The sequence below is a fragment of the Xyrauchen texanus genome, chromosome 27, assembly GCF_025860055.1.
Source record: "Xyrauchen texanus isolate HMW12.3.18 chromosome 27, RBS_HiC_50CHRs, whole genome shotgun sequence".
Classification (NCBI taxonomy): domain Eukaryota; kingdom Metazoa; phylum Chordata; class Actinopteri; order Cypriniformes; family Catostomidae; genus Xyrauchen; species Xyrauchen texanus.
The window spans coordinates 11493024-11509536 of NC_068302.1; the positions used below are offsets into that span (position 1 = coordinate 11493024).

Here is a 16513-nt window from a genome sequence, read left to right on the forward strand (position 1 = left end):
TGGATGGTATGGAGAAGTGCGGGATTTCTTTACTCCCAACATAGCCAACATCTCCTTGATCAAATGGCTCTCAAAATCCCGCCCCTGATCAGAGTGTATTCTATTTGGCAGGCCATAGTGAACAAAATACTTCTCCCACAAGGTTCTCGCAACCGTCAAAGCTTTCTGGTCTTTGCAAGGAAAAGCCTGGGCATACCGAGTAAAATGATCGGTAATGACCAACACATTACTAACATTTCGGGTGTCTGGCTCAATTGTTAGAAAATCAATACAGACTAAATCCAGAGGACCAGAACTGTGCATATGTGACATAGGCGCACTTCTCTGAGGCAAAGTCTTCCTCATGATACACCGATCACAATTTTGACAGTATGCTTCCACTTCTTCTTTCATCCTAGGCCAGAAAAAACGGTCTCTCACGAGCGCATACGTTTTCTCAAAACCTAAATGTCCATTTTTGTCATGCAAAGACTCCAAAACAGAACTTCGGAGAGCAGTGGGAAGCACAAACTGCCTGTATCTTTGATTATTTTTCCTCTCGACCACCCGGTATAGCAAACCTTGATCCACTTCCAGACTTTTCCATTTTTTTTTCAAGGCCTTGAGGTCAATATGGTCCAATTGAACACTTCCAGATAATTGCTTCTGACTAACTGCTAGCCTTACTTTACTCAGGCAAGGGTCATTCCCCTGAGCCTCCCTCAACTCACTGAAGTTCGAATTCCTCAGCTCATCCTGAGTAAAGGAAACAACTTTTCCAGCAGCTCGAAACACTTCACTCTCAGGACAACACAACTCGGGTAAGTAAGCACTTTGCTGATGTACTACAGCTGACTCAATGGCACCTTGCACTTGATCCTTTGCTTCCACAGATTGGCAGAGAGTACGTACTCCGGAAGCTGGAACTACCTCCCACGTTTCTTCAGCTCCAGGACTGACATAAGGCCACCTCGACAGAAAATCTGCATCGATGTTTATCAATCCCCGCCTGTACTTCAAGCTGAACTGGTAAGTTGACAGAGCTGCTAGCCATCTGTGACCCGTAGCGTCTAACTTAGCCGAAGTCAAAATGTAAGTCAGGGGATTGTTGTCCGTTCTGACTTCGAAAGTTACTCCATAAAGATAGTCGTGCAGCTTGTCAACTACCGCCCACTTCAAAGCCAAGAATTCCAGCTTATGTGCTGGGTAATTCCTTTCAGAGGTAGAAAGACTTCTACTAATGAATGCCACTGGGCGCAATCCTTCAGGATGTTGTTGATAGAGCACGCCACCCAGTCCATCCATACTGGCATCAACGTGTAACACATAAGGTAGTTCAGGGTCAGCAAACGCTAACACCGGGGCTTGCGTCAAACGGAGTTTCAGATCCTGAAAAGCCATCTCACAACTGTCATCCCATCGAGAACCAAATGGATCTGAGGGCCTGAAGAACCCATCAGTAGCAGGCTTCTTGAGGTTCTCCTTTCCCTGGCGTTTTTGTGGATAACCCTTAAGCAACTGGTTGAGGGGTCTGCACAAACTAGAGTACCCTTTCACAAACCGGACTATGTCTGAAGCGGGTCCCCGCAAACTCTCAACAATACGCTGCCTTTTCACAGAATCAGCACACTGCCACTCGCTGATCATTTGAACAGCCTGCTCCATCCAGGGGTCATACTCTTCCTCCCCAGCAGGTACTGGTTTCACACCTGAAAATACTCTTAATCTCCTATAACCCACAGTATCACTAGGCATATGGATACACTTTTCCACAAGGCGATCAATAGCATTCACCAAATCAAGATTCACTTTTGCATCAGAGGACTGACCTTGCTCCAACATAGCCTTCACATCCTCCAGTGACTTTCCTTCCTGCTGCAACAAGGACAACAACTTATCCTGAAAAACAGCATCTCCCACAGAAAGATCTGTCACCATTTTTCCAGGTACATGTACCATCCATGGCCCCACTTCACCAGGAATCCCTATCTCTGGTGGTACAGTATCTGGATCAATGTCATTACTGGTTTCAAGCAACAAAAACAACTTAGTTCCTGTAGGATCTCCCCGTTTACCATGAATCTTGGTACGGCCGAATAGCTTCACTGTGTTAAGCACATCTGCGATAGTCTCATCCCTCACATCTATTGGGACATCGCTGAGTATTATACAGCAAGATGGCTTTATTTGCGCTTGACGAATCCATTCGCCAGCCTTAGAAATATCCATGTCTCACAATGCTTTACAACACAAATAAATTAAAATAAATACACGACAACCTAGCAGATAACCAGATTAAAGTAAATCCAGAGAAACAACAAAAATCCCAGCGGTGCCTCCAAAAATGTAACACTACTGTTAAAAACGCATAAAACAACAAAACCTGGGCTCCAGCGATTGATGGTGAGTTGGCTGGATTTTCTCTGGTATGTCGACAGAAATTATAATTTGTCACGGTGCCTCCAGAAATGTAGCTTAAACTGTTCACAAATATGTGTACACATTACCCTTGATTAAATAAAATGCTACTTCACTATTTGTTAAGGGCTGTTTTCTTCCTACAACAATACTGTAATCAAGTTAGGCTATGAAACAAATACAAAGGGAGTAACAAATAGAGATTTATTTATTTTACCTCAAAACAAAACAAAAAAAATGAAATAAAATATCACCTTCTTTTTAGAAGAAATAAAAGGGAACCAATTTTTTAAGGTGTCAGTAAATTACAGTTCTAATGAACTAAAAGGGAAAAAAAACAGTCTCAGGTGGATAATACCAGTTGTTACAGTTGTATACCTGTATGAATTCAAAACTGTAACTTGAATCACATATTCACACTTTACATGCTGAAATGTTCATAAACCAAGCGCTTGGATTTCGTTGGGGCCCAAATTCGGTGGTGCACTTAATGTCAGTCACTAATGGATGACGCAGTTTTCAACGTGCATAGACACACTGGTTACTCACTCAGTTACTTACTCAGATACTCTGTTATAGCAAAACTCTCCAACTGCACAGAGAAGTGGTTACGTGAAGCTTGTGTCCTCATCTCCTCACAAGGAACAGGAAAACAGTCCAGTCCAACGCTGAAATAAGTGATGCGTCCCACACCAGAAAATGGCCGACGACTTCGACGCACGAAAGCTGTCGTTCTCTCTACTTCAACCAGTTGTAAAGTCTATTTTCGGCATAGAACCGCCTGAAAATACTCCGATGCTGTTTGACTCTTCTTGGTCCTTGACTCCCGAGAAACAATAGAGAAACACTATAGTCCTTTCCGGCGAAACATAAAATTACGGCTGCTATGATGATCAGAGCAGACTTAACGCATTTAGTTTTTTTCACAAAGAAAACGTTCCCGTTATCACAATACATATATTAATATAACTGAATGTGATCTAGGACGCAAACACTCTCGCTAGATATACTTTAACAGCATATCTTTCAGTAACTCTCTTACTCGCTCGAACAGCGCGCTCCTCCTTCCTGTACCCCCCAGCTTCCAACTCTCCCGTGCCTCTCTCCTCCCTCCTACTCATTCTGACTGGCTGATAGTGAACAAACCAAAACTCAATGGAACAACTCATTGGTTAACATCTGAAATACCTCAGACTACCGTTACATGACAATATGCAAATTCCCATGTATTATAACAATGATAAAAAAAATACATCAAAATTAAAATAAATGAGTACAAATATTCACAGGGTTACATACGTAATTTGAAAGCAAAGAGCGTGGGATCTTGCTGATGAGTCGGCTGTCATCACTGCTGGTATTGCTGCTGAGATAGAAATCCTTATGGATTTAGAAACGATTGTCTAATTTATTAAACAGGAAAGGAGGACTGATTTTCACTTCAAGTTAATTGGTAACTGCTTTTTGCATAGTTATAGCAAAATCAGGATTTTAAGTGTAAATTAGGCTGCTTGAGCATTCACTGTCAGATCAAGTTTTAAAAAGTAGTGCTGCGTTCCATTCAACATGGAAAGTCGGATTTTACAACTTACTCCTAGGAAAAGTGCAATGAAATGCATCTCCAATTTCACCGAGATGCAGGGGCATAATGTCACACAAACACTCAGATATACAAAGTAAGTGATAAACATTCACTTTATTAAGTACTATCAATAAATGAGTTTGTTTCCACATTACATGATATTAAAGCTTGTTTATATCCTGTATACACCTGCATAAACAGGTGTATAAAACATTATAATCTCTTTTGATAATCGCACACCTCAAGAACAAATTCTAGCACTGCAGCATTGTTTATCAGTTGGGTTGCTAGGAGAAATCTCTAATGAGAGTCAACCCTCTGCTAAGCTAACGGGAGCATTGTCGTTTTGTTTCCTTAAACGTCATCTTCTGAACACTTGGGGAATAGAATGCATTTACGGTCGGAGATCGTAGGAATATCCCACATCCAACTTGAATGGATGTAGCATAACCGTGTACCTTGACGAAACAAAATGTATTGCAAGTAACATTTAAATCGCAAATATTATTAAATAGATTTTTCCAGGTATTATAGACCTACTTGGTGGATTCATATGAACAATTATGATTTTTGAATGTCTGTTCGGGAGACGTTCATTTCACAAAACAGTCATGCTGCAGTTAAAATTAGGCTTGTTTGAGCATTGTGTCGTTTCAAGTTCTGGCTTACGTGCATGGACGTGTTTTTAAAATGTCAATTGGTATTACTAGTTAGCTGTGACATAGGCATACGGTGTCTTATTCATTGTGAAACTGTGTTTTCTTAATGGCATGAATCACACTGAAGGCCTAGACTTTTAATGCACAGCCCGCCACTGCAAATTGTCCCTTGTCAAAGTCACTTAGGTCTTTACTCCTGCCCATTTCTCCTGCATTCAACACATTGACTAGAGAACTGATTGATTGCTTACCATCTAATCTAGACCTTGACATGTGGCCTTTTTAGGAGATGATCAACGTTATTTGCTTCACCTGTGAGTGGTCTTAATGTTTTAGCTCATCAGTGTAAAATGTAGATTACCATTTTGTATAAAATAAAAATCCAATTCCTGAAATATAAATCCTGAGATTGAGAAGATTAGTCTGTGTAATATAATTATAGAATCAGTAAAATTACAGACAACATGTTGCGCCAGCCATAAAATGTAACCAAAGACTAATAGGATACTCTAAGTGACTACTGCTAACCACTGCTGAAATAACAGCATGACTCAAGAGTAGCATAAGAGGAAGCACAGTTCACCACAGTGGTAAATATTTACCCTTAACACAAATAACCAGACAAGGCTGCTATAAATGTGTATATACTCATAAACAATTATTGAAAAGTGATGTAGAGTTGTTCAAAACCCCAACATTTCAATTTTCTAGAACGTTGTAGAAGTTAGCTGCAAAATTGTGACCTGTATTAAATACAATTCTAAGAACAAGAATCACCTAAACCTACAATCTAATCAATTATTTGAGAATGGTCATCTACCAATGAAGTCCTACAGAACTTTAGTCCTGACCAATCAGATACAAGCAGCCCCAGAGCTATCCAATAAAACAAATGCTTGTTAAACACCAACAGCAATACATAATGCTCCTCTACACAGCTCATGTGATTGATGTTTCAGTGGATGAATTTCCACTGCCTACCTGTCGCATGCAAATACTGTTTGACAGGAATCTAGAATATCAAGTTTAACAGCTACTCACAATGCAAAGTGTCGTACAGGAGAACATACCTCTGGCTGCAAATGAAAACATAACTGTAATATGATCATTGGACATTTTCTGTATGTACTGTAAAATTTTACAAATGGGAGAAGACAACTATCAAATAAGTGTTAGATGTGTAAAATCAGAAATATTTCTTTCATTTTCTCAAGAAATGTGAGTGGGTCTCACAATGTTAGGGTACACTGTGTTGCTGCCATGGCAGTGCTATATGTGGTTGCTAAGGTGTTCTGAGTGGTTACTAGGTGGGTACTTGCCCAAGTCTAAAGAGCCCATCTGAAGCCTCTATGGTATTCTTGTCCCCAGATATGGCGCAGGTCTCATCTTCAGTGTAAGTCTACAGGATTTTAATACTAGTTTCATCACCCGCAATGTGGAAATTGTAAGACAGATTTCTTCGAAAAGTAATAGCACACCCCTCTTCAACAAGCCATATGAATTGAGGTATAATTCATGTACATAACAGAAACAGTGCGGGATTACTTACGTATTCAAATGTAATAGCTACTTATGTAGCCCCAAGTATGTGCAATAGCAACAGTTATGTTTCCCTTAGCAAGCACCACTTACAGGGGGAAAAAAACATTTTGAATTGTATAAATAGTAGAGAAGTGAGAGTCTGGAACTTACTGTGAGGAGACGTTTCCCTGGAATGGGAAAGGTAGAAAGAAACAGAGAGAGATTACAACCACTTTCTTTTTTTTTTTTTTTTTTGCAAAGGGGGCGTTTGTACTTTTCTGTGATTCTGTGACTCAGTCTTTGTGTGTGTGTGTGTGTGTGTGTGTGTGTGTGTGTGTGTATGTGTGAGCGTGTATTTATCACTTTGTGGGGACCAAATGTCCCCATAAGGATAGTAAAACCCGAAATTTTTGACCTTGTGGGGACATTTTGTCGGTCCCCATGAGGAAAACAGCTTATAAATCATACTAAATTATGTTTTTTGAAAATGTAAAAATGCAGAAAGTTTTCTGTGAGGGTTAGGTTTAGGGGTAGGGTTAGGTTTAGGGGATAGAATATAAAGTTTGTACAGTATAAAAACCATTATGTCTATGGAAAGTCCCCATAAAACATGGAAACACAACATGTGTGTGTGTGTGTGTGTGTGTGTGTGTGTGTGTGTGTGTGTGTGTGTGTGTGTGTGTGTTCCTCTGCTTCTTTCTGACGAGCCAGAATCATAAATGAAACTCTGAGTGTCTAACGAGTCCAAAGTTCTGTAATAGTTTCCATCCCATACTCAAACAGACACTCACACACAAACATATGCACAGCTGGAAATAATAGAAACCCCAATGCAGGCTGAGGAGAAACACACTCTTGTGTTTTAAAATCAAAAGAACAAATGAGTGCATTTCCCATCCCACACACACAGATGGCTTGTTTGATCTGAAAATACATCAGTTCATTGTTCACTTGAGGACACTTACTCTATTACTCTAACTCTGACAACAATGTGCACACTTATATCATTTGTTAAATGCTATTCTACCCGACAAACAACTGAACACAGCTTGCAACCTCAGGGTCTCAACATTCTAATCATATTGTTAGTGCCTGATCTAAGATCAGCTAACTGTAATCCTTCAATACAAGAGTTTTCTGAGCATGAGCCCTCTTGTGGGAATACAATCAAACTTAAGCAGCATGGAATGTAACGGCACCCCTCACAATCAAATAAAAAACACTAACATCTCACAATACACACAAATCACATTGCGTTCTCACTATTTCCATTGGCAGTGAAGTTTTGTTGTCACTTATGTCCAGTAAATTGGAGGACATTTTAACGGCTGTGGAATAGTAGATGAGGCGCTGCACATAAAACTCTCTATATTAACCATAAAACACATTTCAAATTATCGTCTGTGGTTGAAAAAGAGAGGGAAAAAAGAGAAATGTACAAAAGTTTGAATGTTCTGTGTTGTTGGCAAGGCGTTGATGTGTGGTTGCTACCCACCCCCAAGTCTCTATTACATTCTTGCATGATTTCAACTCTCCCTCACTGTCAGTCTATGAAATTCTCTCACCCATTTCATTGTACACCAGGCTTTGTAAAACGCTTAGAAAATAAATAGTTCCTCTCTTCAACAAGTCGCAGGATTTTAAGTATCACATAAGGCCCTGATATACAGTACTTCATACAAAATCAAAGAATGTGATCAGGTGTGATGACATTTAGAACAAAATCTGGCCAAAAAGGGTGTTTTGGGGTTTGTTTCGGTGGTTTGCAATACCGTGCTGGGCGAACCTGTAGCTCCACTTACCTTAAGGTTGTCAGCTCATTCTGTTTATGTTGTTCAGTCAACATGAACTCACCGGCGTGCAGATTTATTAGCAAGCTGATGCAAATTTACCCAAATCTGTACGATCGTTTGCTAAGTGAAAATTTCCAAGAACATGTCATGCAATTTTTTGGTTTAATTAGTCTACAAAAGGAATCAAATCTACTCAAATACTCTGAAGTGCCCATTCACACATGTGCTGATAACACTTTTTAATGTCACATTAGTTAAGGTTTTACATGCAGTCCAATGAGTCCTCATCTTTAAATGTACTTCTAAACGCCTCCCACAGTGGCGATGCCTGTGTCTGAATGTTCGCAAACAGCATACCTTTGCACAATCGCTTCGAACTTCTTTTTCCCCCGAACGAAGAAGAAAAGTGAGTTGTAAAGAGAATTATATATTTAGCTGTATTTCAGAAATACATGTTTTATTAACTCTACACCCAACCCTAAACCTAACTATCAGTGGAGTAAAAACGTAATCCTAGAGGGAAATGCAACTTCAGGATCATGCTCATCATTGAGAATGCGATTACTTCCTGGTTTCCATGGGACCAGAACCCGTGTTTCTGAGCCTGCTCTTACAATGCGTTATAAGTAGTATCAAAGTAAAAGGTAAACACATTTCAATCGATGCAAAAACGTCTGATGCGGGATTGTGCGTTTCAGTAACTCATCAGAATGGACTCGATTTCAGGGTGCCAGAATATTCAGTAGCAACATTACGAGTTCCCTTGTTATCATGTTGCTGAAGTTGAATATGGTAGGTTTCTTACCCTACCTATAAGCAATAGTAAAAGTTATGCTTGCCTAAGGAAACACCACTAGCATTAACCAACTCGAGCCCTGAAGCAGTGGCTTTTCCCTGGCAAAATATTGTAAAACCAACATTGATGCAAAGTCAGTCATCAACATTACATCTAGTGTTGAAAACTTAAGACAGAGATGAGGTTAACTGCTAAATGTTGACAGCTTCAGGTTTTGGCTGAGCAATCGCTGGCAATTGTTGTTAGAGGATGGTCCATTAGATAAAAATATACAATATGCACACATCTGAGGAAACCTTTATCACTGCTATATTCCAAGTAAACATGACTTCACATGGATTATTCAACCCTAATTACTCAAAACACCTTCCATATCCACCTGCATATGCACATCTCTGGAATCTAGAGCACATCAGATGAAAACAGGTAAAGGTGAGGAGGAGAATCATCTTCCTCAACTGCAAACTTACAAAACTGTACTGATGATTTGGATGGGCCGCTAAAGAGACCATCTTTGAAAATAAAGATAAACGTTATTATCCAAGGTGGAGAATTGTTGCTACTATACAGTATCAACATAAGAACTGGAGATACTCTTGGTTATTGACTCAAGGATAACACTTACTGTGATGTTCGCCTGTGATGCACGTGGTTTAAGAGGACGTTTGTTTTCTTCATCAAAATGAACAAACCTCCAGCATACCCTAACAAGTCTTCAGATCTCTCTGTCTCTTTCTGTAATGTAGCACTCAACTTTGCCTCAGTAGGTTAGTAAACTCTCCCTTTCTCCTTTTCTTTCTCCTCAGGCTCTGTTCTGCCATCTAGAATAAATATTTAACAGCCAGACAATGTGATCAACAACCAGTGGTCACGTCCCACTCACACTGCCTTTCTCTCTCCTCCCTTTTTCTTTTGTTGCTCCCTCTTATATTTGGGTCTTTGTAGTTTATAGTTGCTGATCAAGTGATGCAAGCAGGTACAACACCAAAGATTTGCATTGCACTTAAAGCATTCACTTATTTGGGGTCATTCCACTAACAACCCTGTGCATTAAATATTCATTAAACTATGGATCATATGACGATATCTCTACTTCTCTGAAGCAAACACCACCGAGTTTAATATCTTGCAGCCTGACAACTATGCATACAAACTAGCTAAATAAGCCATGGCACTTTTACTTACTGGTACACATCACATTTCTCATGGCCAAATGCGTAATTCCTCTGCTTCACCCTTCCTGGCCATTGTTTTTCCCCCTAAAAGGGGCCGAGAGGGGAAGAACTCACTTTTAAATTGAGACTCCCTCTGCACTGGCGAGTCTTTATTTTTAATATGCCTCAATGTTTTTTTATACACAAGTCTTCAAAGAAAGCCTATCAGTGATGCTGTCCTCAACAGGTAATACTAATATAGCTGCCATAGGAAATTGTGCTTTTGTAAACTTTTCAGTCGTTTTTTCTTTTTCTGTTAATCAATACTGGCGCCTAGCGGAGATGTTCAGTACTGCATGTCTCTATACATAGACCGTATTTGCCTGAGGTGAATAAAAGTGAATAAAGTCAAGCATCGCTGTTTACAATTTTATTTTTTATATTTTTTTGTTTAAAAGTTCATATTATCTGTACAATAAATATAAAAAAAAATATCTTACAACATTGAATAATGAAGTTTAAATGGTGCATGATTTTGATATTTACAATAGTAGATTCAACATATGAAATATGTACATACTTACACATATTTAATGTGTATCAGATTGTGACAATTTATTTAGACAATTTATCAGCTTATAAATTTACATTTGCATTGAACATTCATCCATGTTGCAGACACTTTTATCCAAAGAGACTTCCCGAACAGAGGTAGTCGTAACAAGAGAGAGTAGTACAACATTTGGACGGTGTAGTGATAGACCGATATCCAACATCACAGCAGTTCTGAAATGTATAAAATCCAACAAAAAGGCCATATGCCCACTAGTAAACCTTGATGGAACTTATACGCTGACGACACAAGGGGCAGGTCCCAAACATCTCGTAAACCTTCAAGGCACAGACAGCGCAAACACATTTATGTCCACAGCCCAGAAGAGTTGTTGACACCCCACTGTAACACACGACACAGTTCTCGGAGTCTGAATCTGAAGAAAAAAAAGAGGAAGAGATTAGGTGATGAAATAAGAATAGGCCTATATAGGCCTAAATTACTTTTTTATTACTCCAGAACTTCATGAGGTTACACATACCTGACATTAATCCAATAAATTTAAAATATGAGGAACACAATCACTACTCGTCTCAATGTTTATGTGAATGGTATAATGGAATGATGCAGAGGAAGAACAGCTAAATAATTTAATCTTCAACCCTTTTTGTTTTCTTGAAGTACAGCAAATACATTTTCATGACTGGTAAGAAACAAAAGCTTGAAAAAGATTTAAATCACCAATAATTGGGAGGGACGAAGTTTATTTTGGACCATCTTGCACAAAGATCATATAGAAATTATAGGTTGACCGGTAGTGGATTTTGCAGATACCAATAACTAAGGTGGTGAGAAAGGCAGATAACCAATTAATCGGCCGCTAGTTTTTCAAATTGTATTTATAGAATTTTTAAAGTACACCGGCGGCCAAATGTTTGGAAAATTTTTCAGATTTTTGCTGTTTCGAAAGGAAATTGGTACTTTAATTCACCAAAGTGACATTCAACTGATCACAACATATAGTCTGGACATTACTGATGTAAAAAAACGGCACCATCACTATTTGAAAAAAGTAATTTTTTATCAAATCTAGACAGGCCCAATTTCCAGCAGCCATCACTCAAACACCTTATCCTTGAGTAATCAAGCTAAATTGATCATTTGGTACAAGAAAATCACTTGCAAACACAAACACAGTTATTGTTCAAACACAGTATTTGGTTCATTAAATGAAGCTTAACATTGTCTTTGTGATTGTTTTTGAGTTACCAAAGTATGCAGTAGACTGGCATGTCTTAAGGTCAATATTAGATCAAAAATGGCAAAAAAGAAACAGCTTTCTCTAGAAACTCATCAGTCAATCATTGTTTTGAGGAATGAAGGATATACGATGCTTGAAATGGCCACAAAACTGTAGACTTCTTACAAAGGTGTACACTACAGTCTTCAAAGTCAAAGAACAACTGCCTCTAACAGGGACAGAAAGAGATGTGGAAGGGAAGATGTACAAATAAACAAGAGGATAAGAACATCAGAGTCTCTAATTTGACAAATAGACGCCTCTCATGTCCTCAGCTGACAGCTTCATTGAATTCTACCCGCTCAACACCAGTTTCATGTACAACAGCAGGGCTGGATTGGTAATCTGGTATACTTGGCATTTTTCTGGTGGACCGACGCACTTTGGGCTGATCAGACTCTGACTTACAGGATTTTATGATGAGAACTCTTTGTAGTTTAAGAAGTTCTGAACATTTTTTTCTTTTCTTCAAATTGTAATAGTAATTTTTCACATTATTGATGTCCTGATTTTACATTGTGATCAGTTGAATGCCACTTTGGTGAATAAAAGTACCAATTTCTTTCAATAAGAGCAAAATCTGAACATTATATTCCAAACTTTTGGCCACCAGTGTATATATTATTTCTTTATTATGCCGAGCAAAGACAAAGAGTAAAAAAAAATTTTGTTCAACCAAAATTCTACAAAAAGTTCAGATTTGGTACATAACATGGGACTTTTAAGTATAAACAAGCCCAAAACACACTGGGGACTCTTATTTTTTGAATGACTAAATAATTAAAAAAAATGTTAAAAATCTGCAACTACTGACAGATTTTTGCTCATAACAATACTTCCAAAAAGCAACTATCAGTACCAATTAATTGGTAAAACCGATATATCGGTCTACCACATAGATGAAATCATAATAAAGTTTACTTTGTGCTTTCTTTAATTCTTCAATGTACTTTACAATAAATTACTGACTGGTGTGTGCAAGCTAGACAATAGATGGCTGAGTGAATGTGCATTGTGGTGGACATTGCCTCCAAAGCTATCCTTCCTTTTTTTACACAGTTCTGTTCCAAATGTGTGCGTATACTGATTTTTTATTTTATATTTATTAATGACTAGTTATATGCATAGTTCTTCAAAATGTGGTTAACTTTAGTGCTTACACACACAAAAATAAAGCTTTACAAACCCACAGGCCATACATAATGCAATATATAAGACTAGTATTTAAAGGTGCGTAAAGTATGTTGAAGTATGGCTTACACTGACACCTAGTGGTCTGGATGCTGCATCATTCAAACATGAATGAAAGTGTCCAATAATGTGGCAGTTCCTGAGATAAAGCAAGTAGTTTTCAGCCTACCCCATGTAGAATGAAAGAGCTTTTATAAGGTTACTAATATGACTGAACTCTTCATCTCACATGAGTGGTCATGATTTTATAAATATATTTCAATATTACTATTCTTATCTTTAGAAGTAAAACTTTTAAAATAAAATTACTGAGTACACCTTAAAAAATTGTCTGACCAGAAAACGGGCTTACACTAACATCCCTGATAGCACTCGTACATCACGGCAACGCATTTTTTAAGGATGTTTGCTCATCTGCAATATGTCTGTAAGACATTCAGCAGATGTTTTTGAGATGTTTAGCAGATGTTAATTAGAATGCAATGCTTTCCAGATGAAAATATCTAAAACAGACATCTTGGAGATGTACGGATACATCTCTTAGTAAGTGGGTGAAAACAATTATGGCTAATAGCACTGTCTGTTGACTCTAATATAATTAGTACCTCTGTTGTCAAGGTGAAGGTTGCTCATTTGATTCTTCATTCTGTCCAGCATTTCTTTGTTGATGTCCTTGTAGCCACCATTATCTTTAGTGTGTTTTATGTGTGTGAGAGCAGGACAAGACCTATAAGTCCAGAACAGACCCTTCTTTTTGGAACCTATGACACAGATGAACACATACACTGTTAGCTATGAAAACTACAGATAGGTAAGCTATTCATGTCAAGCTTCTAGGCTACATCTATCCATTACAAACAGGTTTGTGTGGGCAGGCTACTTTGCTATTTATCATGGTACTGAATGATTAACATATTAATGTACCATGCTATTTAGATAGTACTACAAGGTAAAAGGCCCTCACCAAGCAGCAGCACTGCGCTGGTCTTTCCATAGACGTCAACTATCGCCCAGATGGGCCGGTGGATATTCAGAGTGGTCCGCTTCATGTATGATGTCCCATCAGAGCTTCGTATGCAGAGACGTGCATCCGTGTCAAGCCAGAACTCGAACTCTAAGCCAGGACTACAGATGTCCTCGGGAACTATAGCTGCTGTATACTGTGGATATTTGGTTAAATCTGGGATAGCCATTGAGGGTAAATGTGTCTGCTCATTGGTAAACAATTGGCGAAACCGACTCGCACTGAGCCGTGCCATTCACACATTGAGTGCTCGACCACTAGCAGGCGCACCTTCTCTCGTATCTTCACCGGTCTCCCGCTGAACACCAGACCGTTGCGGAAAGACGAGCGGTCCCTGGTCGCCCGTCGACCGCCCTCACTCAGCGTTATGAGGCGCCCTTTCACACGTGCGTCGAAAGAAAGCGCTTCCAGACTGCTGTACTTGTGACACACGCAGAGTGATTCTTGGACAAAAGAAAAGAGAAGTTTGTGTTTAGAGAACCATGCAGAAGAAGATGAAGTGAGGATATACAGTTTCTGTCTTGATTCTATTTTATATTCTTATTAATTATCTCATGTTTGTAGCGTATATCGCATCTTGGAATCCACGCGGGGACTTTTCTGCAATGATCGACTGCAATAGCGCTTTACAGCCACTAGAGGCCACTGTTCACTGTTGAGTTTTGTCTTTCAACTTGCAAGAAAATGTGACCACTTCCAAAGCATCACAGGGCTTTCCCTAAAAGCTGTTTGTCACTACACACTACAAAATATTCCAGAACCATGAGATCATTGCGTGCAATGTCTAAAGTTTATTTCTGAGGTAATTTGATCTAATATTTAATTATGTTTAAATGTTGCAAAAGTATGTTGCTGATGAAAATCCTGGAAATTATCACATTTATTTTAAGACAAAATGCTTATTTGTCATTTTCTTATTTTTCTTATTTGTTAATGACTGAAATGACTTTTGTTAATTTATTTTTAAATAAAGTTATCTCAAAAAAGCACCTTGCTGTCTCAAAAGTATTTGCCTAAATTGATATTGCCCTAAAACTAGTGTCCCTATATTTACACAATATCTCTATAACCCCTCTGGGACCTCTCCTCTTTTCCCCAAGTGGAGAGAGAGTAAAAGGCTCCCTCCCCACCTATTTTAAAAACTGAATTTTAATCAAAACAACCTTCCATTATTATTTATTTTTACACAAATTTTTTTTAATTTTCAACAAGAAGAAATACATTTTTTCAATCATGATACATTTTGTGACCAGAAAAAAGCAAATTTTCCTTAAGGTGTGCCTTTAGCCACGTTGTACATTAGTGTTGTTTATGGAACAAGAAAATTGCTCAATACTTACCATTTGCCTTATCTGCCATCTTCTTATCCTTATATTTCTCTGTCATCCTCTTCTTTTTAACCAGCTGAATCTGTTTCTGTAAGTGGAAGCAGGACTTGTTGCTTTTTAAATGCACGTGTTGGAGTTTATACCCAAACATTGCATCTCATAGGACAAGGATAGAGGAGGGACTAGAAGGAGGAGGCGCCCTGGAAAATAACCATGTAAATTACTCTGTTAGATATTGCTTTTGGGAATTTTTGTATGTGTGTGGTAATGCCTACATTTTTTTGTGCATAGATAAGGGAAGGCAAAGGAAGAGGCTAATTTAGGCATATTCACCATAAATATTTCAATGAAAAACCTTTTAAAGTCTTACACTCACAATGCAAGATCATAATGGTTATGTATTATTATGTTACAGTATAGGTAGACTGGTGCTAGTTGTCACACTTGGTTCAGTGAATATTTCTCAGGGTGGGTTTATTCTTGAAATATCAATTTTTGTATAGAAACACACATGCCTTATAGTCTTGGGGAACAGGATACACACTATATGAGGTCAGTTGGGGTATGTTGTCACAAAGCAGCCTGTCTTATTAGAGCCTATTATTGGCTTTTCAGCAATATTGAAACTATGAAACAACTATGAAGCACAAAACAATTTATAGAACAGTAAAACATCATTTTGATGAACAAATATTGAAATTAATAAATTGTATACATTTATGACCTTTAAAATTTGCTCTAGTAAAAATGTGATAACTTGCCCCGACCTGGTAGTTAGTGAGATATACTGTAGCCTATGAGACAAATTCCCTGTGTGACAACTAGCCCCATCGCAGCTCACACTGCAGAATGCTATGAGGCCACTTTTAGACTGGCATTCTTTCACTTTCACTTCATTTGTTTTTCACCTCCCTCATAGATGTTTTTCATTGAAAGTAAGTGACTGGAACTCGCAAGTACACAGATTACATTGTAATGCACTCCAATAATGCGCTTAAAAGATAAAACAAGTATATTCATTGCATTTGTATATTCTTTCATGCAACTGAGAAATTGAGTAACACTTTACAATAAGGTTCCATTCTTTAACATTAGTTAATGCATTAGGTATTATGAACTAACAATTAACAATACATTTTAACAGCATTTATTAACCTTAGTTAATGTTAGTTAATAAAAATACAATTGTTCATTGTTGTGCATTACTAATGTTTA

The 16513-nt window shown here is 38.2% G+C and overlaps 2 protein-coding genes across 3 annotated transcripts in view; both read right to left on the bottom strand.

The window, feature by feature from the left end:
- Positions 1–9582, bottom strand: part of LOC127620789 (vinexin-like) — a 74512-nt gene extending 64930 nt beyond the window's left edge. The window contains exon 1 of one of the 2 annotated variants that reach the window (XM_052094027.1): positions 9374–9582. The gene's annotated coding sequence lies outside the window, so the exon portion shown is untranslated. Of the gene's footprint in view, positions 1–6330; positions 6383–9373 lie in introns of those variants that run through there. The other variant, XM_052094028.1, reaches the window with a different exon arrangement.
- Positions 9583–10377: 795 nt separating this feature from the next.
- LOC127621459 (E3 ubiquitin-protein ligase NEURL3-like) lies at positions 10378–15383 on the bottom strand. The gene is given in 5 exon segments (XM_052095054.1): positions 10378–10891; positions 13552–13707; positions 13911–14160; positions 14163–14413; positions 15311–15383. Coding segments are annotated over 5 exon segments (867 nt in total). The 5' UTR covers positions 15357–15383; the 3' UTR covers positions 10378–10727.
- Between the last annotated feature and the right edge of the window lie 1130 nt (positions 15384–16513).